This window comes from Cryptomeria japonica, chromosome 9, assembly GCF_030272615.1.
Source record: "Cryptomeria japonica chromosome 9, Sugi_1.0, whole genome shotgun sequence".
NCBI lineage: Eukaryota > Viridiplantae > Streptophyta > Pinopsida > Cupressales > Cupressaceae > Cryptomeria > Cryptomeria japonica.
In genome coordinates, this window is record NC_081413.1 from 557419307 (window position 1) to 557444171 (window position 24865).

General features: G+C 36.6%; 1 protein-coding gene across 2 annotated transcripts in view; it reads left to right on the plus strand.

Annotated features, from left to right (window-relative positions):
* The window catches only part of LOC131070693 (uncharacterized), a 59634-nt gene that overhangs the window by 13076 nt on the left and 21693 nt on the right, over window positions 1–24865 (plus strand). For both annotated transcript variants that reach the window (XM_058006303.2, XM_058006294.2), the window contains exons 5-7: window positions 8590–8663; window positions 8838–8892; window positions 9036–9098. In XM_058006303.2, the coding sequence (XP_057862286.1) occupies window positions 8590–8663; window positions 8838–8892; window positions 9036–9098 (192 nt within the window). The remainder of the gene's footprint in view (window positions 1–8589; window positions 8664–8837; window positions 8893–9035; window positions 9099–24865) is intronic.

Genomic DNA, 24865 nt, shown 5'->3' on the forward strand with positions numbered 1-24865 from the left:
TGGCAGGAATATATCTAGTGAATAGAACTTTGGGTACCTTCATTTTGTAAATTAATTCGATGAGCATTGGCAGAATGTACTATAAACATTTGTTATATGTCGATTTGCCAGTATATATATGAAATACATGAAACTGAGTAGATTATTGTCCAAGGCGTCATTTGCAATATACGCATAAGTATTTCATTCGAAATGTTTGATCACTGCTTGGATTGTTTGAGGGTTATTCTTGGCAATACAAAATATATTGGTGCTTCTATTCATATCTTATGATACAGAATTTTGCTGTTGGTACATTCACTGTCTCAACGAAAGTTTGTTGTTCCTATTCTGGGCGCATCTAGAGCATATTGGAATCTTTAGTTGCAAAGATCAGGAAAGAACAATTGGTGGACTGAGAGGAAGATTAGACAATAAAGAGATAAGTATTTCATACCCTTGAATAATGTTCATGAATCTTTTATGTAGTTATTTGGAATAGTGAATCATGTATGCTTCTAGCATCGGTATTTCTCTTCGGGATAGGTTGATTCTATGAACTATTAGTAATCTCTCTAAAGATGCTTCCAGGAAGGATCGAGGAGCATAAGGATGATGAGAGATTGCATTCAAGGGAGGAAGAGCTTGATGCATCCTATGAGGAAGTCACGCAGGTTGAAGAATGGAGACACAGCTTGCTGCCATGGGGTTGAGTTGGTGGCACATAATTGGAGACATCTCTCAAAGAGGAAGAACCTATTCAGATTGTCATTGTGATTAGTTTCTTCAAAGAGGAGGAATTAACATTTAGAGGGAGTTTGACAAACCAACAAAGGCAACCTTGGACGAGGTGATCAGGAGGTTGATGCAAGTATTTGGAACTTTAGAGGGAGTCACATCATCATGAAGATCTGTTGTAATGTATATTTCTCTGAGATGGAGAAATATGAGGTGAAAGCCCTTGTAGTGTATATTTCTCTAAGACGGAGAAATATGAGGTGAAAGCCCTTGTAGTGTATATTTCTCTGAGACGAAGAAATATGAGTTGAAAGCCCTTGTAGTGTATATTTCTCTGAGAAGAAGAAATATGAGGTGAAAGCCCTTGTAGTGTATATTTCTTTGAGACTGAGAAATATGAGGTGAAAGCCCTTGTAGTGTATGTTTCTCTGAGACAGGGAAATATGAGGTGAAAGCCCTTGTTCATCTCTAAGACTGAGATGAGATGTCATGTTGAGAGACTCCATGACGACATCACGTTGAGAGACTCCGTGATGGACACTTGTGCACATGTTTCTTTCTACACATGGGAGTAGCCATGGTGGATGTCATGTTGAGAGACTCCATGACAACGTCACGTTGAGAGATTCCGTGATGAACCTTTGAGCTTTCCACAAATGGATGTAGCCATTGTGGGCGTCACGTTGAGAGACTCCATGACATAGATAGCGGGAAAATATCTCCCTAGCTAAGAGGGAATGTTAGTGTTTGGTAGCTTCAGGTGATATTTTCTCCTTAATTAAAAGCAGGTCGGCCTACATATTGCAATTATTATTTTATTTAATTTTTCTAAGGGAGCCGACCTAGATGAAAGGTCACCTAGATTGGTATATATGTAAGGTGGTGATCCTTCATTTCAATTATCAATTCAATCATGTCATTCTTACCTCCAACAAAAGTTTGCCATTCCATTTGCAGCAGATCAGATTTCAAGGGGAAGCATATTTATTTGTACTTAACATCAAGGAGTGATGCTATTATTCTTTGTATTAATTCAGCCTTGAGTAAGGCCAGACTTGTAAGCAGATTTCTGCTCTTATTCATTCAATATATGGAGATATATTTTGCTAGGTTTTTCTCCCTCGAGTAGTAGGGTTTTCCCAGGTTAAAAGTGCTGCGTTTATTATTCTTGTGTTGCATATTCAGCTTTATGTTAAATCTAATCTTAAAACTAACAGCAAGAAGATTTAAAAAGGAGTAATTTGTGCTTCAAGTGTAAAGAGCCATGGAAACATGGACACATGTGGAAAAGGAAGTTGAGTGCATAATATAGAAGCAACATTCGACGAAGAAATAAAAAAAACCCTTGAAAGAAGGCAAAGTATGATGATGAAGAGCATGGAACTTTAGCGACCATCTCACAAACCTCCAAACACCACCCCTTTCAAATCAAAATTACCCTAAAGGGCATAAGGTAATTGCCCTCATGGATAGTGGGGCATCCCACAACTTTATTGACAAGAATCTAGTTGCAAGAAGGAAACTGGAAACCAAGGACTTTAAGTGTTTTACAGTAGGCCTAGCTAATGGATCTATGGCTCAATACACCAAGATAATTCCCCAACTAGAAATCACCTTGGGAAAGCACACCGTCAAAGAGGATTTTTATGTGGTAATACTAGATGCCAATGTGATATTGGGAACTCCTTGGATACACTCCTTGGGGTGCTTCATTATGGGTCTCCCAAAATTATAAATCTGCTTCCGACATAATGGCCTAGAAGTCACTTTGAGAGGGTTACCAGATGGATCCCCAAGAATGGTCTCATCCAAAAGGATAAAGAGGATCCTTAGACATGGCCAAGGGTAGTGGGTCACACAATGTATGATTCTAGACAAAACTTCCCCCCAATGCAAGGCAATCCACATCGATATTCAATCCATTTTAAATAAACACAAGAAAGTATTTGGTGATATTCCCTAGGACTACCCCAAAGAGAGGGTTTGAACATACAATAGAATTGGAAGGAGCCGAACTTGTGATCACCACCCCTTGTAGACTCCTCAAAAGTTCAAAAGAGGAGATTGAGAAAACTATCAAAGAACTACTTGAGATGGGTCACATCCAACCTAGTTCTATCCCTTTCACATCCTTTGTGGTGCTGGTTAAGAAAAAGGTTGGCACCATGAGGATGTGCATAGATTATAGGGCTTTAAACAAAAAATATAAAGAACTGCTACCCTATCCCAAGAATTGATGAATTAATTGATGACCACGGAGCAAAATATTTCTCCAAAATCGATCTACAATCAAATAAGAATGAGGAAAGAAGATATCCCCAAGATAGCTTTTAGGTGTCACTATGGACACTTTGAATTTTTGGTCCTATCTTTTGGCTTGACAAATGCTCCTACAACATTTCAATCATTCATGAACAATATATTTCGGAAACAATTAAGGAAATTCCTACTAATATTCTTTGATGACATCCTTATTTACAACAAGACATGGGAAGAATATCTGAAACATGTTGAGGAATTTCTAAACATTTTGGAAGAAGAATCATTATATGCCAAAGCATCCAAATGTGAATTTAGGCTAGAAGAGATCCTATACCTCGGCCCTAAAATCAATACACAAGGGGTAAATGTGGACGAAGAAAAAATCAAAGCCATTAGGGAATGGCCACAACCAAGAACTCTTACACATCTAAGGGGTTTTGTGGGTCTATGTAGTTACTATTGGTGGTTTGTCAAGGGATTCTCTAAACTTGTTGCCCCCTTCACAGACTTAACCAAAAAGGGAGCCTTTGCATGGAGTGAAGGGGCTCAACAAGCCCTCGAGAAACTAAAGGAGACAATGAGCTCATGCCCCGTCCTAGCCATTCCTGACTTCACATTACCATTCAAATTAGACTGCGATGCTTCCAGAGAAGGCATCAGAGCAGTCCTTTTGCGAAACAAACCTCAGATAGCATTTGATAGCCACAAACTCACCAAAGCCGAGAGACATTACTCTATCTATGATAAGGAGATGTTAGCCATCATGTACGCCCTAGCCAAGTTCAGACAATATTTGGTTCGTGGAAAGTTCAATGTTAAAACCGATCATAATAGCTTGAGATTCTTTAAAAATCAAAAGGACCGATCATAATTTGGCTAGTTTGCATTAACTATCTGATGGGCGTGAATCTTACCTTTTCAACATTGCTATCATATCCTTTTCTTCTTTTGAACACCCATTTGAGTCCAATAGACTTTTATCCATTAGACAAAGATGGTAGGTCTCATGTGTTATCTTTCCTCAAAGCAGCCATCTTGTCATCCATGGCTGCCTTCCAAAACTCTGCATCATCCATACACATAGCCTCCTTCACAATCATAGGCTCATTAGAGTTAGTAATCAAAGCAAAAATACATCTCCAAGTAGAGGGAGAAAATTTTTCTGGTTATTGCCTTTGCCACGTGGACCTCCTCAATGATAGAGGTGGAAGTCTTATCTCTTCCTCTTTAGGTCCTTCGTGGGCTTCTAGTTCAACCTTATTGATCTTTGGGGTTAGTTGAACTACATCTTTCTCTCCATCTTGCTTTGATTGCAATACTATGGAAGAAGACTTAAATTCTTTAAAGATAACGCTTCTAGTATACAAAACTCTCTCAGCCACAGTGTCCCAAAGTTTGCATCCATCACACCAGCACCATAGCAAACGAAGGTACATTTTACAACTTTGTTCTCCAATTTTGTCCGCTTCTTGCTAAGCACATGTGCACATGCGTTGCAACGAAAGACTTAAAGATGTTTCAATGAAGGCTTTTTGCTTGACCACACCTCCATTGTTGTCTTATGAGCAAGAGCTAATGTAGGAGACCTATTAACTAGGTAGCAAGCTTTGGCAATTGCACACTATGAAGTTCATCACTCTATCAAATTAGATCTCTAACAATTGATACAATCTCACAGTTTTAGGTTTAATTTATGGACTAACATGCCTATTTAGATCCATAAGGAACACCAAAAGATGCTAGAAGTTGACTATGAGCACACTTGAATCACTCTATCAAATTGAATCTCTAACAATTTATACAATCCCACTTTTTTAGGTTTAATTTATGGACTAACATGTCTATTTAGGTCCATAAGGGACACCAAAAGACACTAGAAGTTGAATGTATAATGCATTGGAAGTGTTTTTGACATGTATGAGCCATTTTGAAAGTCTTGATGAACCCATTGCGTCTTGTTAGAGGGTGATTACAAAGCCACTGTTCTTTGGATGAAATTGTTGCTGTCCCTATATGAAACCACTGCATGTTGCCAACTGATGGATTTGCACAAAGTACTTGAAACCTCCATTTTTTGCCATTTTCTCTCTCCTCCCCATTCAACATGCCTTTTGAAGCTAAGTTACTCCTTGCTATGAATTCTGAAATACATAACTGACCCTTTCATTGATCACAAAAGGTTTAAGGCCTGAAGTACCTAACTCATATTTAACTCTAGATCAAAACCAATGTGAGAAGGGGGCAACCCAAGATGGGTTTGCTTAAATCTTTGATGCACAAGCACCGATAGATAAATAGCAATGTTGAGGACAACTCATTAGAGAAGGAAGGATTTGATGAAGACCTAATCTATAAATTGGTGGTAACAAAACCCCAAAATTCTCTCTTTTTTTCTCTTTATGTTGTAGATTAGTTACTAAATGTAGCATACTTGCAATGCAAAATGGCAGAGCAAGTACTTCTCAAATGGATATTAGTATTGATATGGAAAGAGATGAACACATAATGATAGGGGAGGACTTTATAAAAAGAGGATATTAAACCTCAATCTCTCCTCACCTACTATGTGAGCACCATATCACTTAACTTCATTCTTTTATGCAACAAACTATTAAATGCACAAGGACATGAGCCCATTGCCTGCATAAAGAAATATATGAGCTGTATAATAAAGTAACTCATCAGTTTACATCACAAAATATGTTAAGTTTAGCCACACAACATGCCCACGAAAAACTTTGTCCCTGACTTCAAATAGAAACTTATGCTTGAAAATCTCATGCCTACATATTGTTGAAATTGCTATTTAATGTTATCGTCAATCTAGAATTTGTTACTTAACAATAGAATTTATTACTTGTTCAATAGAATTTATTAAGCTTATTTTACTTTTAGTTACTATTGAATGATTTTGTCACAAGTGCTTAAGTAGATTGAATTACTTTTACGAAATTTGCAAGCTTTGTATTGCATATCCATTCGAAGTTGGAAATCATGGCTTTGTACCCGATCCTTAAATTAATTTACCAAAGCTTTTGTGTTGTTATGTTCTAAATTCTATTCAATCCTTGTGTTCTTGAATTGTCCAGTCTTTGATTTTAGTTGAACAAGGCAAGTATCTAGCTGTATGATTTCTTTTCGGTCAAAAATATAAAAATAATTTGGTTCAAGAGGAAGAGTTTCTTAGCCTTTTAGCCTAGGCAAAACCAAAAAAGCATTTACATTTTATATAGCATAAATGTGAACCACCCCAAAATAATTGTAAAAATTGTAAATTTCAATTACATATTGTTTAGTTTTAGGGTAGTTTCTACTTTACAAGCTTCCCCTTCTAATTCAAGAAGTAGTTTTACCACACATCTGTTCTTTTCTGTGTTGGATTGAAATGTGTGAATTAAAAGGCTAACAAATACATGTGTACAATGCTATTCTTGCACCAAACTGTGTTATTCAGGGCCAAATTGTGAGAATGATTGTACTGGTACTGATCTCAGGAATTGTGTTATAGGAGATCAGTGTGTCTTGCTCTTGTTGTATCTAATTACAATGGAAGAGATAAATGAATATACTTACAATATAGATACAAGAATTAGATGTTCATGGAAACTATTTTTATGCCATTTGTTTATGTTCTCTTCCTAGTGATGATGGAATGCAAAAGGTGATATGTCATGGCTGGCTGAAGTGGCATGGTTGAATGACTTGAGTCATGGTGAGGGTAGTGTCTGTCATATAGTGCCATTCAGTGAAGTCTGATGTTTTATATGGTATATTGATAGTTTGCTTCATAGAAGCATGAGACTATGATGCAAGGAGGGCCTTGCAGTTTCAGTTGCAGAGGTTTGAAATTGGTTGACATCAGTGAGACATGCTGAGTATTCTCATGAGTTGTGAAAAACGCTGATGTGAAGTGTGAAGTCAACAGTTTGACAGGAGTTGCAAACTTTGGCGATGTGTGCTGGAAATCCCAAGCAGCAAGTTATGGAATTGAGGGAATTTCAGGTTGTGAATTTTGGAGCTGCTAATTTTGTGAGGCTGGGTGTAAAAATTGCGAAAAAATATTTTGGAAGACTTAAATTCAATCCCAAAAGGCCTATTTTGCTGAGATCTTCACCCTTTTTGAAAATAATAGTCCTTATTGTGTGGCTGGCCAAAGGCAGAAACCGAATTTTGAGCTGAATCAGAGTTTGCCGGATGTTGGATTGTGAAAGCATGGCTTGAGATATGATACTTTGAATATTAGATGCATGACCAGGTATGGAGGAAGGACAAGGAAGAATGTTTTCTCAGAAGCACTGTGAAGCATGATGTATGGATCATAACGTAGTAGTTTGAGTTTATGTTAGGATCTTCAAATCGCTCATTTATGGTGTTTATGTTTAGAATTTGTTAATCTTAGTGATGCACATGCTGTTGAAGAAATTTTTCTGATTTATATAATTTCTTTATTTGTGTGCTTGTCCTAAAGACTATGGGAGTACAAAAAATATTGCTGAGGGAGCTGATGGTTGGAACCTATATCATATATGAAATGAACTATACTTGGTAGAGCTATGGATAGCCTGTTGCAGGCATGTCAGTTATATGGTGGATTGTCATCCCACTTACTAGGATGAGTACTATTATACATTCCCACAATTGAACTAATGTGCAGTTTACCACTTCATTTTGGCCATTAAATTGAGGATGGAACACTATTTTGAGCACCTCTCAAAGAGTTTGATCCAAAAATTTGGTCAAACTAAGCTGGAAGCAGGGCCATAGACAACCACTTTGATCAAGAAGGTGACTAGTGACTTGGAAAGACGAAACTGATGTAAAACCATTGTTTTATGATACAAGCAAGGCTGTAAACATTTCAAAGTGGGTGTTTGAGATGATCCAAAGCATCCCGAGAGTCTTTGTAGCAAGTTGCAGATGTCAATCCTGCTTGCAAGGGCAAGGATGATGAATTCACCTGACAAGAACAGAATCTTTGCAGAAATGTGCAAGTGCTGGTTTGTCAGAAACGGCAAAAATGCAACTGTGGACACAGAGTGGAATTTGAAGGGTTTTGACATTTGATTCAATTATTTTCACATTTATTCTTCAATTTTGATGCCATGAGAGGATAGAGGAGTGGTATATATGGTTTAAACATGAAATTGGAAAGGTTGGCTCTTCATGTAACCTCCCCTTTGAAGCAGACATTGTGCAAGTCCTATCTGTGTCTAGGTAATGTGACTTTGATGCTAACATTGTGAACTTTCCAGCGTTATTGATGCCTGTCATATCCACCACGATTATGATGTTTGGTTCTGTAGAACTGCTTAGACTGGGAATGTTTATATTATAAACAATGACATGTGTCAGATTGTGCCTAGTTTTCTTCTTTGAAAGTTGGTATTTTAAAAAGAAATAATTTAGGAAATAAATTGGGATGTGTATAGATTAAATTTTTTGGTGTAGTTTCTGTTTGTTGTCTACCTAGTACTGCAAAGAAATCTCAGCTTCATGTGGGGGTAAGAATGTCCAATTGTTTGGGCTTTAGTCCTTTGATGTTTGCAATATAAACATCCATCATTCTGCATAATTTCTTAAAGCACTAAAATCGAGTTTGTCATTTCCCAGGTAGTGACATTTTGGGAGGGTGAAATTGTTGACAACAGGAACTACACATTTTTCACCGGCAAATGGGAGGCAAGGTATGTTGCATTTTACTTGATGTGAGCTTTCCCGTGCTATTAGAGTTGGATACCTCTGAAACGTTTTAGTAACTGTTGAAAGTCCTTATAAATTCTGTTCTTTCAAAATTAAGGGCTCTCTTACAAAAAATTGTCTCTCTATTTCAGCTAAATTTATCCTTTTCTTGTTAACAGTCAAGAGACAGACATGAGACATTGGTCAAAATTTCAGTGCTTTGAACCACTCCTTGTAAGTGCCTTTATTAATTAACAACTTTGATTATCAAATCTCCTTTGATGACTTATCGTCTTGTTCACTTCTCTTTATAATCCTATTTCTTATGGTTTTCCCTTTTAACCTTTTACTCTCTTTCTGATTCTCTACATTGTCAGTCTAAAGTGCAGGCTGATGGAGGCAGATCAGAGGATCTTTGCAACTATCCTTATATTTTCATGGTAAGCCAATAAATATACATTTTGTCAGCTGCATTAATGGCTTAGTAGTTTTATTGCTATTTTATTTTTTGTTTCGGCTTAATTTCGTAGAATTCTGCTAATCATAAATATAGGTACCATTAGTAATTCAAAAAATTGTCCAATATTACATTTTTGGAAAATGTCGGATGTGTAACGGAATGATTCAGAGCAAACCTGAGATGATGAAAACCTGTGAATAGTTATTCTTACTAATATGAGCTTTATATACTAACACATTTATTCTTTACCCTCCCAATGCCGACACTGAAATGCTTCAGTAGCATTCCACTCTCAAATGTTTTCAACTTACACAACAGTTTTTGCCATGTTTAAATCACAATTATTAAAAATAGTCAATAGATGATTTTTGACCCTGGAGGATGACATTTGCTTTGTTTGGTGATTTAATATGCCAAACTGGTAAATTAAAAAATATTAAAGAAAAGGTTTCATTATTTGTTTCTGTTTGTTTTGTTCTGTTTCTTGTGCTATTGGTGCCGCTACTTTCACAGTCATTTGAATTGGCTCCATCTCAAGTTCTACATCGACCATTGTGTCCTTCCATTTATTAACAAATAGCATGCAGTTTGCAGATTTGAATGTTGTGCTAGTGAAAATTGTGACTGCCAGATTTTAATTTGTGGTTTGAAACACCTTGACAGAATACTTCCAGGTATTACAAAGATGGCCTGATCAATAAGACATTCCGTGTGCTTATAAAATGTGAAACTATATACTCTTTTAATTAAAAGTAAAAATGGTGTTTTGAAAGGGGCCTTGACTCTTTTACAACCAAACAGCAGAAAAACAGCAAAATATCAGCAAAAAGACCCCAAGGAGAGAGGTTCACAACAAGAACAACACACAATGCACAAGCTGTATTGGAACAACAGTGAATCAGCAGCCAAATAGGAGAGACCAAAGATCACAATAAATTCAGAGCCACTGCAGCCTCCCGCTCATCCTTAAAAAATACTCAAGATGTTTATCTACATGCTGGGCTATAGGGGTCCGCAGCTCCTCCAATCCATGTCTGCCTTTCCTTGAACTAGGGTCCACCTGCTATATAAAGTTTTGAGTTTTTAAACCATCCCAAAGCATTTTGATACTAGTAGCACAGTTCAGAATGGTTGACCTGCTCATCTCCACCACACTTTTCAGGTTAATCTTAATTTCCTTTAACTCTTATCAGATAAATCTAAAACTCTATTTATGTGTGAGTAACAATTTAATAAGATTTTTTATCTTTTCATTAGAGTTCCAATACTGTAATGCTTAATACGCATGCACATTATTTGATTTTATTGATAATATAAAAGATAGTACAAATATCATATAAAAAAGGCCTGCATGTAGAGGACAGGCTTGCCATTCCTACAGACTACCCCTACTCCAAACCACCCTGCTAATGCCTCCTTAATACATTTCAAAGCCCTTAAAGATTATCGAATTTACAAACCCTTGACAACACACAGAACAAACAGGGGAAACCCTACTCAAAAGACCAGCCCTAAACACAAAACTGGCCGGTAATGGATACAGTCTGTAAACACTGTAATATATTACAATTTTCCAAAATTACAATCAAAAGCACATGAAAACTTGACCAGCACACACAGAGAAACCAGCACTAAGCACTCCACTTGGACTATCTACCAATCCCTGTTGCCATCTTCGCTTCCTTCTTCTGCTTCCCTGCTCGGCCCGCATTTTTCTCCACCACCGGTGAATTATCCTTCGGCTACATCACTTTCTCCTGCAGAAAAAACCTTAATGCATCCCACCCAATTGCCACCTGTGCTCGCCATTCATCCTGGTTTTCTCCAATAGCCCAATGCATGAAAGGAACCAGTTCACGCACTTCTTCATCACCATCAACAACTTCCTGGATGTCAAAGCCTGCACCCAGAATTGCCCATTCTAAGATTGAACCCAACCTGTGAGTCCAGTCCTCATGAACGCATTTGTTCATGATCCATTTTATCTCCTCCTCTCTACGGCCTAATTCTAGTCTCCAGGCAACCACTATTGTCACAATGTCAACGTTGGTTCTATATCTGTGTTCCGAGTGCAGGAAAACATCACCAAACAAGGTCTCTATGATCTCCACAAAGGCATCGCCTTGAAATTTGAAAAGGGCTTTGAGTTGTTTTGCAGAAATCAACCCCAAAAAAGCCAACTGCTGCTGAGGAGTGGTAAGCGCGAAATTGGCCTCATGTCATTGTAGAGAGATTGCACCCGCCAACACAAATGTTCTCCACTCTGCCTTTGCCAACTTCGCCACCTTTAAAAACATCTCACACGGATGAAGTCACATTCACATTCACTAACTTCGCCATGGCAGAGAATGACCTCCCTCTCAATCCAATTGGGGTAAATCCGTAAGATTTCGATAATCCTCCAAAACCTCTACCGTATCGTCGGTATTAAATTTTGTTGCCCACTTTGAAAGGACATCCGCCACATCATTTCCTGCACGTGGGACGCGCGATACCTCAAACTCCTCAAAGGTGTGGAGTAATTGTGTAATAGAGAAAATAAATTTGTTTAAATGCCACACATAGGCTTCCCTATTTTTTATAGCATTTACAATAATTGTGGAATCCCCTTAAAGATGAATTTTTGTGAGGCCTAGCCATTTGCCCATTTTGACCGCTTGCAAAGCCACTTGGGCTTTTGCCATATTGTTTGTTCCATTAGGTAATTTTTTTGCCTCTATTGCGATGATGTTACCATGCCAATCTTGTGCAACAAAGCCTGCTCCGGACGGGCCTGGATTACCTCTAGAAACACCATCAAAGATTACCTTGTACCACCCTTCCCTTGGTTTGCTTCATTTGACTTTCTCTCTATCCTCCTTACTCGGATTAACCCAAATGAGCCCATTAACGGGTCAATATGCATGCACACTATTATTAAACAGCATTTAATTTTATTTGTTAATGTTTAATAATATCTAATATCAGTGTACGTTCTTTTATACTATGCAATAAATTGATAAAATATAGAATTAGATGGAAATCCCAATTTTTAATATTGTTAAAAAAATCATAATCTCATTCAATTGACATCATTGGGAATTAAATTTTGCTGGAGCTTGCAAAGCTAACCCAGGGATAGTTGGAAGTGAAGGTGTGGTATTGACAAGGTAACTTCATGATACATTTCTCATTGCAATAACAATAAAGGTGAAGTTGAGAGGTTTTCCCAAGGATCAAATTGACTTTGAATCAGGTTATCATATATTAAAGATTGACACTGATTGATGATTATTAATTTAAACCATAGCAAAAGGATTGAAATCCAATTGGAAATTGAATGAGATTATTAAGGAAGCATGTGATCTCATGAATCACTTCAAATCCATCTCCTATAGTTATTAACTTATTGCTATAGGGAGGCCAAAAATTGACAGACTTCTTAACTATTGAATGTAGTGGCTATCCAACCTAACCACACATATTTAGCTAGGGAATGTATACTGCAAGATGGTTAGAGGACCTATTGGTACGTTAAAAACCAGGAGCCACACTTATCTCTCACCCCTTATAATTCCATGTCATATTTCATATGGGACTTAAATTTATTTTAAAAATAATTAAAATTCAAAATTCTTCTTTCCATAGTGACAATGATTATAGGATCCTTAACAATTCTCATTCTAAGGACATTCAAGACTCTTAGAAGATTGCATGCTTTCTTCAACTAAGGTCTGAGATGTGATTGTGGCTGTTAACATAATAGAGCAGTGTTGATTAGCATCAAGTTAATTGACATAACTCTAATTGGTGGGGAATATGTACACTCCCTTCTTTCTCCCACTCCATAATTTCCATTTTCTTCATGCATCTTTGACCCTTAATCATTACTTCTACTTGCTTTTTCAGAGTGGCTATGAGGTTTGTTGTCTTCATGGTTCTTGAGGGTTGTTGGGGTTGACTATCTATGGCAGTGGTGGTTGATACTAAAAGGAGGAGCCCAAAACAAGAGTTCAAGGGTTCCATTTTAGGTAGTGACCTTTGGGAGATACTTGAGATATCTTTTTGATATGTCATTGAATGCATAAAAACATTGGGTGACAAGACAATGAATCCTAGTGTTAACATCATGTAACAACAAGGGTATTAGAAAATTGTTTGGAGGTAGATTTGTGTGATGTCCCCATCTTTAACCTTATAATAAGAAGCAATAAAACACTTATGTGATCAAGGGTGGCAGCCTTGAAACACCTTCAACTAGTTAGTAGTTAGGAAATAACAATTTGTACATAGCATTTAAGAAGTTAAAGTAGGTACCTTTGCATATGATATTAATAAAGACTGAGGCATGAAAACCTTATTGAGGAAAATCGTCTTATTTATAAGACTTCACGATTTTTCTATCAAGCATCCAAGTAAAACATAGAGGATAAGACGTAGTAGAGATAAGAGATTTGATATGCTATCCACCCATTCTCATAATCAAGGAATTAAGACATTAAGAGCATACAACATACTGAGCCACGTAGTGTCAGGTATGATGCATACTGAAGGTGTGATCAAGGGTGGCAGCCTTGAAACACCTTCAACTAGTTAGTAGTTAGGAAATAACAATTTGTACATAGCATTTAAACACTTATGTGATCAAGGGTGGCAGCCTTGAAACACCTTCAACTAGTTAGTAGTTAGGAAATAACAATTTGTACATAGCATTTAAGAAGTTAAAGTAGGTACCTTTGCATATGATATCAATAAAGACTGAGGCATGAAAACCTTATTGAGGAAAATCGTCTTATTTATAAGACTTCACGATTTTTCTATCAAGCATCCAAGTAAAACATAGAGGATAAGACGTAGTAGAGATAAGAGATTTGATATGCTATCCACCCATTCTCATAATCAAGGAATTAAGACATTAAGAGCATACAACATACTGAGCCACGTAGTGTCAGGTATGATGCATACTGAAGGTGTGATCAAGGGTGGCAGCCTTGAAACACCTTCAACTAGTTAGTAGTTAGGAAATAACAATTTGTACATAGCATTTAAACACTTATGTGATCAAGGGTGGCAGCCTTGAAACACCTTCAACTAGTTAGTAGTTAGGAAATAACAATTTGTACATAGCATTTAAGAAGTTAAAGTAGGTACCTTTGCATATGATATCAATAAAGACTGAGTCATGAAAACCTTATTGAGGAAAATCGTTTTATTTATAAGACTCCACGATTTTCCTATCAAGCATCCAAGTAAAACATAGAGGATAAGACGTAGTAGAGATAAGAGATTTGATATGCTATCCACCCATTCTCATAATCAAGGAATTAAGACATTAAGAGCATACAACATACTGAGCCACATAGTGTCAGGTATGATGCATACTGAAGGTGTGATCATAATATTGATGCAACATAGAAACTCACGAAGATCTGTTATGCATTGATCATATATAAATCCATATTGGCATCACCTCTATAACATCTGTCATACAGTGAAAAGACAATAAAGATAATGAGTGATATAGTCCAACCATCATCCATTAATTGTCATCACTGTGTATCATCGAAGATAGTCAAGCATCATTAATATATTCGATAAGCAAATAACAGTTAGCAAGCATATCTGATTATGATCAAGTGCTCAACACTTAATAGCACTGGATAAGGAGGATTCGATAATCCATATCAAAAGAGGGAGTTCAAGTATATGACTGATTGGCCAAACAAATATTGATTAGGCATTAACAAACCCGATTGGCAACTAACCATTCCATTGGTTAGTCAGTCAAACAATGATTATATTAATCATAAAGCAACTCCAACAAGTGATTAATTAATCCTTAAAAAATGATCAGCGATTAAGAATTGTATCAATAACAAATGATCATATAAAGGTGCAATTAGGAGAAGGGGGATATGTCCATTCAAAGATGAGACACAACCCTTCGTTCCCACAAGATATTTAATAAGGGATCAATACTCATTCCAAGGAAGCATCGGATTTTGTCTTCATTTTATATTTACATCCCGTATTGGATCTGCTTGATTGAGCATAGCCTTTTGGCATCAAAACAGGTTGCATATATTCAAAGTGACATTCAGGAATTGCACCAACATTTGCATACTTTTTCAAATGTTAAATCAGAAACATCAATCATTCCTTTTATCACTATAAGCAATAGGAGAAAGACTATCAGCACATTATTATTGCTATATCAGAAATGGCTTGAAGCAGTTGAGAGATAACTTGCAGCATTATATACATTGACATATCAGGAAGAGCGGAGTTAATCCCACAATTGCAGATCAGCATACAACAGAGATCAATCCTTGCATAATTCCCTCAATCCATATTGGAGATAGCAAAATTTCTCTATTGGCGATTTGAATATCGAAGTTGTTCATTTCATCCCATCATTCTTGTATTACATATTGCACATTTAATATATTATATGTTTCAGAATTAATATATATTATTAATTGTTATCAACCTTGTAAGATTCATAAGGATTTAGAGTTTTGTCAAGAAGAAGTCTCTTGCAATTGATTTTTTATTTAATTGTTTCCTTATTTCCTAGGAAAGTACATAATGGGACATTACAAATTTGTTGATTGTGCCTTTTCTTGAAAATCCATACATGAGGTTGTAGTTAACATTTGATTGTGTAAGAGGGGATTTGCTATTCCAAAAATGTGCATTCCTTTCAAGTTTGCCTCTGAAGACTAACCACTTACTTATGGGTTGTAGTTTTACTTTTGGCATTTTTTCTAAGTTCCTCTCTTTGGAAAGTCAATTGGGTGTTCCTTAATTTTGTAGAGAATCTTGGGTCCCTGTAACATGCGACAGCCTTTGCAAATTTGAAATAACTACTTTTACATCCTTTCAGCAGAAAAGGGAGGGAAAAAACTACCCCTTTTTTTTTTACATCAATAACTGAAAGGAAACTTGTCTTAACTGAAATCTTGAATTAAACATAGATCTATGTTATGAGCGAAAATAGTAGAAATGAATGTACTTTAACATTTCAATTTAATTATTTAAATGAAAAGAGAGTTTCAGAAAACACATTTATCCAGATGCCAATATTCTGTAAACTTTCATAACTTTATCAACTCAACAATGAGGAGGGAAAGTATCATCAAGGTGCTTTTCCACCCAACCATGGACTTACTGGTCCCCCGTGCCATATCCAACTGGATTGGCCTGACCCTTCGCAGGGAGGTAACAAAAGTCTAACTCATGCCATCTGAACTGGAGGGTAATCCTACACAGATCCCTAGTCGGTCATACAATATAGGCTACCCCTAACTAGTATGACCTCTGACTGGATTGTGTATCTGGATTAACAAACCGGTTGACGCTTACAGAAGTAACATCACCTTGACTAAGGGTTTCTATGTCATTGCAAACATGCTAATTCATGAAGTCAATTGTTCATCCTTTTGCTTGGTTGGATTGAATTCTCGAAGGTAACCAGGTCCTCACGTCCATCTCTATGCTATTGCATTCTAACTCTATGAGGACTCATTGGCTGTCATTCAGGTGTGGACCCAAGTTTCACATACTGGTCTATAAACTCGAGATGACTTATACTCTTAGAATGTAACCTTTCTTGACCAAACTGTAGATTATTTTAGCATGAAGTTCATACTTGTGCCCTTGAACTAACAACCTGCTCTCTCATGAATACAAGGATGAAAAACCTATGATGCCCTTTTTCACACATGAATATTACAGGAAATATCCAGACAGTTGATAGTTCTCTACAGTCTGGCATAGTTGATTGTATTGGTCGGTATTCTACCTCATTCTAAGGTTAAGGCCTTCTTTTATTTTTAGATGTAAAATTGTTTCCTTTCTAGTTCATTGAAGCATGGTTTACACCAATATACTTACCTTAGTGCGGAAAAGATGAGATAGGCAAGAGGCTGCTATCTCCCTCATCAACATTAGTTTCTATGTTCAGTGTGTATTATAAGCATTCGTACTGCTTCTGTACCATTTCGTGATACTATATATTTTGTAGGAATGTCAACTGCATTAGGAAGTAGTGAAGCTATGTATTTTTATACATATGACTATTTGCATTAAGAAGCACTATAAGCTCCCTTGTCTATCAAATCTTTTCGCACTAAGGTATTGTTTACTAAACGTCTAAATGCACTTGTATTTATTCTGCCCAACCGTATTAATGAGTACTGAAATACTTCTCTTCCCTATCGTTTTTACCACTTTGAAGATAAATTGACCATCTTGACTGATTCTCTAGTATGAGCACCTCCTTGGCCCAAAGCTTTTAAATAACTGCAATCACACTTAAGTGTGAAATCAAGTTCAACCCTTCTCGGCTGCAACTTGAGGTTCTCGGCATAGGTTTAGAAACAAGTAGGTTTAACTTACAATGAGTCATAACTGAACTCACGTAGAGACTATTGGCCACACCACTTGTATTTATTCTGCCCAACCGTATTAATGAGTACTGAAATACTTCTCTTCCCTATTGTTTTTACCACTTTGAAGATAAATTGACCATCTTGACTGATTCTCTAGTATGAGCACCTCCTTGGCCCAAAGCTTTTAAATAACTGCAATCACACTTAAGTGTGAAATCAAGTTCAACCCTTCTTGGCTGCAACTTGAGGTTCTCGGCATAGGTTTAGAAACAAGTAGGTTTAACTTACAATGTGCCATAACTGAACTCACGTAGAGACTATTGGCCACACAATTGTTTAACATTATTTTTGTTATCAACATTATTTCTCGTCACAGGTTTTGATTAATCTTACTCATAAATTATTGCATAAGTTAACTGAGTATACAAGTAAATCCCTAGGTTAGGAGAGGTAAATGATCTAAGAGCTGCCAGCTACCCATATGGCTAAAAATTTGGTACAGTGTTCTTGCTTGACATGTCTCTGCTGTCATTGCAATGTTAGAATATATTTTCATTTGCCATTGGAATGCCAATTGCATTATGAACTCTGCTGTTTTGCTCTTATCCATTTTCCCTCCTAAACTGGGGTTTAAATTTTCAACATATGCTAAAGAAGGTAAATCTCAAATTGAATGATCAACCTTACTACTGCTATATTTTTCAGATTTAGACAATTGTAAGACAGCTCAAATAAAGAGGGTAAATTCTTCATATTACAAGTCTTTGGGATATGCACACCCTCTGATCTGAGCGGTATCATTTTGCATAACCTATCAGTTACACTCACCTTTCTTCCAAGCTATAACTCACACCCATATATATATATATTTATAACTTAACTCTGCTGCGATATATTTCAGTTTTGGTCAATTTTGGAATTAGTTGACTATGAACCTTCTAACTGCTCATATTATTTGAGTAAGCCAAACAGCATTATATCACTTCTATAAGATTGCTCTTGCCCTTTTGTTCTTGTTTTACTTCAGAATTAATCTGACAGTCCCTTGAAAGAATTATTTCCCAATTTGTTAAAGGCTGCTATAACAGCTATGCATCCTCTCCTTTTGGGTTTAATTCTGAAACAGAATTATAATGACACAGGTTTCCCAAGAATTTTTAAATTTTCCTCGATGATTCATCACTATTTCTGAGCAGTGCTGCACTAGCATTTTCCTCCCAGCAATGCTCATTTGATTATAAGTAATAATCCATTCTTTCAAACTCACAAAGAAAGGTATGTTTTTACACACACACACACACACTCTACTGTATGCTGGTATGGGGTTTCAAATTTTATCTTGCTTTTTAACTAATGCTTCGAGGCATTATTTTTTCAGTAAATGAGAGTTGAACAAGAGTTATGGTTACTGCAGTTCAAAGAAATCTTTTCAATTGTAGAAGGAAAGACACCCTTATTGGTATGATATGACAACTGCATTACAATTGTATAGATATCCTTCCCTTTTTAATAAAAAACAGAATAAGAGAGTGTTTTCAATTTTAATATGCACAATGTGAGAACAGAAAGAACAACATACTGCTAAGTACTTCTGTATAACCCTTTCCTATCTTATTTTCTTTGCTCAATTGGAAAGACAAATTAACATGCTAAAATCGATAGGTTTTAGAAAATATTGCATGACCTGAATGATGAAGAAATGAGCTGAGTTTATCCTTCACAGCGCCCTTCACAATGAACCCCCTTTGGTTCCACATTTTGAAGAGAGCCTATGATCTTAAATTTGCAGTGCAAAAATGTATTTCCAGCCACCAAAAGAAGAATGTCTATTGTTTTCCAAAATTCCGGCTATATACTTCCCCCAAAATGTATTCCACCTTCCATTTCGCCCTAATACCATGTATTTTTCCCCAAATCCGCTCTAGGGAGAGTCACGCAAAAAACGTTTTTCATGCCTTCACACCAAAATTCTCCTCCGAATCCTTGTCTTCTGGGTGAAGCAATAGTTCACGCCAATGGCCTTTCTGACATTCAAAGCTTCTCCCCTAAGAATCGCATTCTTTCATTTCCCTTCGTGAGAAAAAATACATGGTGTGAAAAGTTCATTTGCTTAATATAATTCAATGTTATGCCCGATAATGTATATTACAATGACATTGTATTGTGCATTGATTAATGCACATAGTATTAAGAATAGGTTTGATATTTTAATCCGATTCCTTTATTTTGTGCCACTTAATACACTTAGCGGCTTTAAGGAGGATTTAAAAACTAATTCAAATATCAAGGCCCCCCTTTATTTTTAATACTTGGCTGTATTTTAAAATAGCTATAAAAGAATTTGGCCAAAGCTTGCACAAAAGGACCTTAGTTTACAAGAACATAATAATTAGTTATTCATATATTTACATTATCAATATGAGCCAAGTAAATTTTTAATTTAAATATTAATAATAACAATTAATTATAAATTAATTAATATTAACAAATTAACTCGGAAATCAATCAATGACTTAGGGTCATGAAACCCTAAAACCTCTATATAGACTAGTTAGGGTTACCTAACGCGACAAACTGACGAAAATAACTAGGGCCAACATGAGACTACCTGACTCAGGGTTAGGGTTTTTAGATGGCATAAGTTCTTCCTCTCCTTACTTCTCAACCTGATGATATTTCCCCTCCCTTCTCGGAGGACGACGAACTCCTACACACACTTGGCCAGTTCAACCAATTAGATCAAAATCTTGTCATACTCTGACGTTTCAAAATATCATTAACAAAAGTAAAACATCATGTCATAATGCTAACTATCAAGTCATCAATCTAACAATTATGAGTCATCAATTCATTATTCTAAGCACTTTTAGCATCATTCAATTATGCATAAACATCTAGGGCATCATCATTATACAATTAAAACATGAACATCTAGGGCACGATTAAACATCTCACAAATATAGCATAGATCAAAAAGGGCACACATAATATGGCATAATCACAACATATAAACAACTAGGGCACAAGTGGGATGTAACAATCCCAATGGTGTGCTCCCTCCAGTAATCATGCTCTTAAAATTCTTTGGTCTCTTGTTATACCTCATGTTGCTTGGGGCATCTAGAAAGAGCAAAATGATCAGGTTTAGAGGGAGGAATACTTGAATCCTGATAGAGTATTCTTAAACATTTTCAAAGCTATTAAGGAGAACTTTTTATCTAGAGTGTTGAGATATGATCATGGTAGGTTTATATTAGTAGTGGTGCTCCCTTTGGGTACCCAAACCAATCACTTTGCTGAAGCTGCTATTGTCTGCAATGGATTGAAGCTTGCTCAATCTTAGGGTTTTAAAAAGGTCTGGTTGGAAGGGGATTCATTGAACATCATCCAATGCCTTAAAATTTTTCATGAACCTAGTTGGTCTATTGAGGCTTTGGTTAAGGACTCCCTTAATATTATTAATTATGTTGAGGAATGTTTTATTTCTCATATTTATCATGAAGGGAATGTGTTTGATAACATTGGGGGGACTAGGCACTCTATTGAATTTTGGGATACTCACAACCCCTTACCCATTGATGTTTCTTACATTATTAGCCATGATTTGTAGAGGAGCTATGTGTGATTCACCTTTTATTGTCATTATGAACCGAAGTCACTTCACACGCTTTCTTGGTACTGTTTGGGTCTGTTCTTTCCCTTCTCTCCGCTGTTGGGTTTGTCTTTGTTTCTTTTGTGGTGGGGTTTGTTCGATCACTTTCTTTGGTGGGGTCTTTGTGATTGCCGTTTCTCCTGTTCCTGTTTGAGGCTGCTGATTTTGACAATGGGAGCTGACAAAAGTAGAGGGAGCCTACTTGTGATGGTTTTCAGCAGAATGATTTGGTGTGGAATATTATTGAAGAAGGGGGTTTGGCTCCTTATTTGCAGAGGTTACATGGACCCAAAGGTCTCCAAGATGTTTGTGAGGGATGGAAGAATTGCACATAAGGTAAGGAAACAACATGTATAGAGGACCACATTTCTGAAATCACAGGCTTACCAATGAAAGGGATGAAATTTTCCACGGATGGAAAAGCTACTTGTTGATGTGTTTTTTATGACATGTTGAACATAAATAAAATACTAAGTATTTATCCTCTCTTGAACAAGGAAACTTCCAATGCTAAACTTCATGATTAGACAAGGTGACCCCAATGTTTACAATGCGAACAATTGACTTTACGATGGATAGACTCAGTGAATTGATGTGATATTGCTGGTTAACACAAAGGGACTTATGTTTTGCTGGAACTTGGAATACTTAACTAACTTGGAAAATAAAAGACAAAAGGTGAAGGGTTTAAAGAATCTAATCTGAAATCCTAACAATGTAAGAAATGATTGCTGACTTAGTGAAACCAAACCAAGCCATGCTTCACCATGAGGAAACAAATACACAAAGATGGTGCAATCTCCTAAGGGTACACAAATGATTTTCAAATCACTTATTCACATCAATACCATGAACAATGAGGATGAAGCAATTGAAGTTAATCTTTCAATTGAGTTCAGAATAACCATGCAGTGTAATTTGCAATCAACAAATTCCAAATGGTATGAACATATAGGTTTCACCATTAATCAACAATAAGATCTACCATTCAGCTAATCAACTCCATGTAAACAAATATAAAATTTGAGAAGTAAAAACCATGCAACATGCTGAAACGACACAAAAAATCCACCATTTCTTCAATGAAATCATATGTTTATTCTAACATAACCTTGGCAACAATTCCTTGTCTTCTCCTACTACTCTACTTCTACTTGCTAACTATCAACGATTCTCTATTAATCTTTACAAAGGCAGAGCCTTATATAGAGCTCCTTGATTACAAATGAATTGCCGAGATTGATTTAAAATCATTTTGAGATGATTTAAGGCAAACCCTAATTAAGGTAGTTATAACAATCACCACCTTACATTTAATACCTTACAATTTTGGACACATGCCCCCTTTTAGAATGAACCAATGAGAGATAAGGTAAGGTATAATAAATAATATTCAAATGTGACTCCACATGTCACTTGCTCCTCTTGGAATGAGTCAGGTTCAATGCACTTGAATGTGTTGAGATGGCATCACCGGTTTGGTTGATGATGATCGGGCGCCACCTCAACATAGATATCTCTTGATACTCAACATTATCAAGCCTTTGACTGATTCTGATACTTCATATTCCCAAATTGCATCATCTTGATCAAGTTTGTAACATTGATTAATTCTTGTGAAACTGTCTTCTTTTATTGATCATACTTCCATTTTATTCTCATGTTTGGGAATCCTCCTTCTTGAACATTTCTTGATCCCGAACTCCTTGGTATAGTTCTTGACTTGATGTTGCAATTGTCTTATGTTTGTGCATCTGGACATCTCCTTGTGTTGATCCTCTTGTTGTTGTATATCTCATGTGATTTCCTCCTTTTGCATTATTGAGCTCCTTCCTTTGATCTTTGGAAATCCAAGGTCGGTGTAGAATCTTCCTTGTACAGAAATGTCTTGAAACACCTCCTTGCATGACTTGATCATCTTGAATGTCTTGATGTTCGTCTCACCTCCAAATGTGTATCCTCGTGCCTTTCTCCTTGCACTAAACCTGAAAAAACAAACAGATTTTGCATCAAAACATCATGGAATAAATGAAATAAGATTGATATCTCATTCAGCATGCATCTTAAAACCTTCCAAGTCTGGAAATAAGATATTAAATCTGGAAATACACCGCTTACATTAAATCTGTAAATACACCACTTAGTGCTGGAAAACTGCTTCTCCCTTAGGTCTGATCCAAAGATTCACTTTGCAACCTGATTTATGGTGATGCAATTCGCTCCTATCCTGCTAGATTAACTACCTCAAAACCTGGTATACATCGTCTTAAATGTCTGCTAAACAATTTGCTTCCAAGTCTGATCCTCAATCAGCCTTGGATCTGCCTTTAATTTGCACTTCTCTGCCTGCTGCAATTCGCACTAGGTCTACTTTTACAATTCGCTCCAGGTCTGCTCTTCAAATTCGCCTTGAATGTGTTTGCATTGGTGTCTTGAATGAGGTCTTGACCTTACCTTTATAGCGTTCACCACGTTTGAATTAGCAACCTTCCTACTAGGCCGACCTAGGCATGATTTGATTTAAATTATTTCAAGAAGTTGGCTAGGCTAAGATGATTCGTTATGAATTCAAGATTTAAATTTCCCTCTATGCTAAGACGACCTCAAAGCCTCAAGTTGGTCTTCTTTATCATGTATTCTTTTTGCCTTGGTTGATTGGTATAAATGAAAGGTTGAGCACTCCAATTCACAATACACTTTACCTTGAATTTGATTATTAATTCTGCTCTGCTTATTTATGCGATTTTCTGCCCTAGTGAATTCTGCTTTAGACATGCATTTGCAAATTTAACCCTCAGGCAGATTTTTCATGGGATTGAGGACAAATAAATGCGGATTCAATGGGGGGGGTAGAGGGACTGCTAAAGGTGGGTTTAAGGTATGTTCAAGGACTAGCCTAGGTGGGTTTTCAAGTGGTATAGGGACAAGCATAAGTGGATTTTCAAGGTATGTAAGGATTAGGGACAAAACATGCGTTAATCCATGGTGCTCAAGAACTAACAAGGGCGCAATTTGGATATGTTCAAGGACAAGTGTTGATGCTGGGTAGGATTTTGAGGTGAAGAGGAACAAGCTAGAGCGTTCTTGAGAAGTTGTGAAGGATCATTGAGCACTAGAGAGGGATAGTTCTGGACTATAGCTCCCATTGGACCTATAGTTCTGGATTGAAGGGTGCCTTCATGATGATTTCAATATAATTGCTTGAGCGCACCTCCAACGAGACTAAGGATTTATTTCAACTAAAGCAAACTTGCAAGAGGAAATCCAAGACACCTAGGCCCTAGAGATGATGAGTGAAGGATACCTAGGTGCTATAGACAAGTAGCCCTGAATTATGGAGCACTAAACACACCTTGATAGGGAATTCCAAGCAATGACTAAGGTTGTTGATGAAGTTGCAAGTGCTAAAATGAGGAGTGCAAGGAAAGTTGAATGCTAAAATCAAGTATGCAAGGAATGTGGAGTGTGAATCATGGGTATGCAATGGACTAAATGGCATTGTGAAGAAATTTCAAGTAAAATCCGTGGATTTTCTAAGGAAAAACAACTTTGATTGCTAATCCTCGTTGAGACCTTGCCCTCGAATTCTAATTTTGAAATTCCACACTTCACATAAGGTATTGACTTGAATTTTGCACTTTTGTCCAAGGATTTTTACAAATATTTTCCTATTTTACCCTCTTGTCAAGGTCCAACCTTGACAACTTGTTCTCAACTACACTT